Source organism: Oryza brachyantha, chromosome 10, assembly GCF_000231095.2.
Source record: "Oryza brachyantha chromosome 10, ObraRS2, whole genome shotgun sequence".
Lineage (NCBI taxonomy): Eukaryota > Viridiplantae > Streptophyta > Magnoliopsida > Poales > Poaceae > Oryza > Oryza brachyantha.
Genome location: NC_023172.2, coordinates 9,390,220 through 9,392,656, shown reverse-complemented (window position 1 = coordinate 9,392,656; position 2,437 = coordinate 9,390,220). Strand labels below are relative to the sequence as shown.

The 2,437-nt window shown below is 56.6% G+C and overlaps 1 protein-coding gene across 1 annotated transcript; it reads left to right on the top strand.

Moving 5' to 3' along the window:
• The first annotated feature begins 368 nt into the window (after positions 1–368).
• On the top strand, positions 369–1,871 carry LOC102709875 (tyrosine decarboxylase 1-like). The gene has a single exon (XM_006661690.2). It carries the CDS (start codon positions 369–371, stop codon positions 1,869–1,871), a length of 1,503 nt encoding a protein of 500 aa, XP_006661753.2.
• The last annotated feature ends 566 nt before the right edge of the window (positions 1,872–2,437 follow it).

The window sequence follows — 2,437 nt, the reverse complement described above, 5'->3', positions numbered from 1 at the left end:
GAAAACTCTTGTGCATAGGATAGATTCCCATTTATCCCTTTTTTTTTGCAGGATATGCACTCTAGTAAAACTTTTAGTCCAGGATGCATATGTGTACTCACATTATTATGATGTATTTGGATCTTTCAATTAATATATATTCTCATTTATCCATATATACATAATGATCAAATGTACGTGAAAAATCTCAAATTTGAAAGTTGAACTTTTAACAGCTAGCTAGCTTGTCTAAAACACAAAGGTGCTCATATATAATTAGTGGTGGCGATTAAATTAAGTTTGAGCAAATTTATCGCTATATATATATATATAAAGCTACCGCGAGAACGAACCCTAGCGTCCAGCTCAAGTACACAAAACATATTCGCATGGGTAACTTGCCAGTCGACACGCTACGGCCACTGGACCCCGACACCTTCGCCGCCGACTCCTCCGCCGTCGTCGACTTCCTCGCCGGCTACTACCGCGACGTCGACAAGTACCCCGTCCGGGCGGCCGACCTCGAGCCTGGCCGCCTCCGCAAGCTGCTGCCGGACGCCGCGCCGGAGTGGGGGGAGCCGATGGAGAGGATACTGGACGACGTGCGGCGCGACGTGCTCCCGGGGCTGACGCACTGGCAGAGCCCCACCTTCTTCGCATACTTCCCGATGAACGCCAGCGCCGCCGGGTTCGCCGGCGAGATGCTGTCCGTGGGGCTCAACGTCGTGCCGTTCGTGTGGGTCGCGTCGCCCGCGGCCACCGAGCTGGAGGGCGTCGTGGTGGACTGGATGGCTCGGCTGGTTGGCTTGCCCGACCGCTTCGTCTTCTCCGGCGGCGGCGGCGGCGTCCTGCAGGGGAGCACCTGCGAGGCCGTGGTGTGCACGCTCGCCGCCGCGCGGGACCGCGCGCTGAGGAGGATCGGGCACGAGGGCATCGTGAGGCTGGTGGTGTACGCCTCCGACCAGACGCACGCCACGTTCCAGAAGGGCGCGCGGCTCGTCGGCATCCCACCGGCCAACTTCCGCGTCATCCGGACGACGGCGGCGTCGGGCTACGCGCTGACCGGCAACGCCGTCCGTGCCGCGGTCGAGGACGACGAGGCACGCGGGCTGGTCCCGCTGTACCTCTGCGCCACGATGGGCAGCACCGGGCTCGGCGCCGTGGACCCCGTCCGCGAGCTCGGGGAGGTGGCACGCCGCCACGGCATGTGGCTCCACGTCGATGCCGCCTACGCCGGAAGCGCGGCGATCTGCCCGGAGTACCAGGGCTACCTCGACGACGCCGAGCTCGCCGACTCGGTGAGCATGAACCCGCACAAGTGGTTCCTCACCAACATGGACTGCTGCTGCCTCTGGGTGGCGAGCCCCGCCACGCTCACCGCCGCTCTGTCCACCTACCCGGAGTACCTCAAGAACGTCGACGGTCCCGCCGGCGGCGCGAAGGCCCCGCCCGCCGGCGTCGACTACAAGGACTGGCAGATCTCGCTTTCGCGCCGGTTCCGCGCCATGAAGCTCTGGTTCGTGCTGCGCCGGTACGGCGCCTCCGGCATGCGCGCCTACATCCGCCGCCACGTCGCGATGGCCGAGTGGTTCGAGCGCGCGGTGAGCGCCGACGAGCGGTTCGAGGTGGTGGCCCCGAGGAGATTCTCCCTCGTGTGCTTCCGCCTCCGGCCACCGTCGACCGACCAGGCTAGCGACGACGGCGGCGTGAACCGTGAGCTGGTGGCGGCGGTGAACGCGAGCGGGCGGGCTTTCATGACGCCCTTCGTGGTGGACGGCAAGTTCGTGATCCGGCTCGCCGTCGGCGGCGCCATGACGGAGATGAGGCACGTCCGCGACGCGTGGGAGCTGCTGCAGCGCACGGCCGAGCAGCTTCTCGGCCAGCGCCGGTAGCTCCATCGATCGGGCTTCGTGCCACGTGGCTGCATGGTTACGATCATGCCAGGATTCACTGTTCAGTGTCAGGTTAAAAGCTCATTTGTTTTGTATTGAATTGTATTTGGTGCAAAGTAAGTGAAGTATCTCCTTTGTATTATACTAGAAAAAATACTCTGCGTTGCACTAGGTCAAGTTAATTTTAATTTTATAAATAAAAACAAATTTTAAAATAGGTTCTGAAAATAAATTACGTGTCAAGTTAGAAATGGTAAATTATGATCAACGTATGATTAATTTGAGAAGTGTATGTTAAAAAACATAAAACATGATCTCGACGATGATAGAACTCCCAATTTCACTTACAAAACGAATACACTGTTCTACATATCACAATCCACTCATGCAAGACCACTCGCACTGACCGAAGACCCATGCAATGTGTGTGATGTAGGCGACACGGACAAAAAAAAATAACAGAAACATTATCAATTTTTATAATAGTAGAGATAATGGCAATTTGGATTATAGAACATATGAATAAATTAAGTATTAAATGTCCCTACTTTGCACCAGATTAAGTT

Coding starts and splice junctions, on each gene's coding strand:
- LOC102709875 (XM_006661690.2), top strand. CDS start 369: ATGGGTAACTTGCCAGTCGACACGCTACGGCCACTGGACCCCGACACC.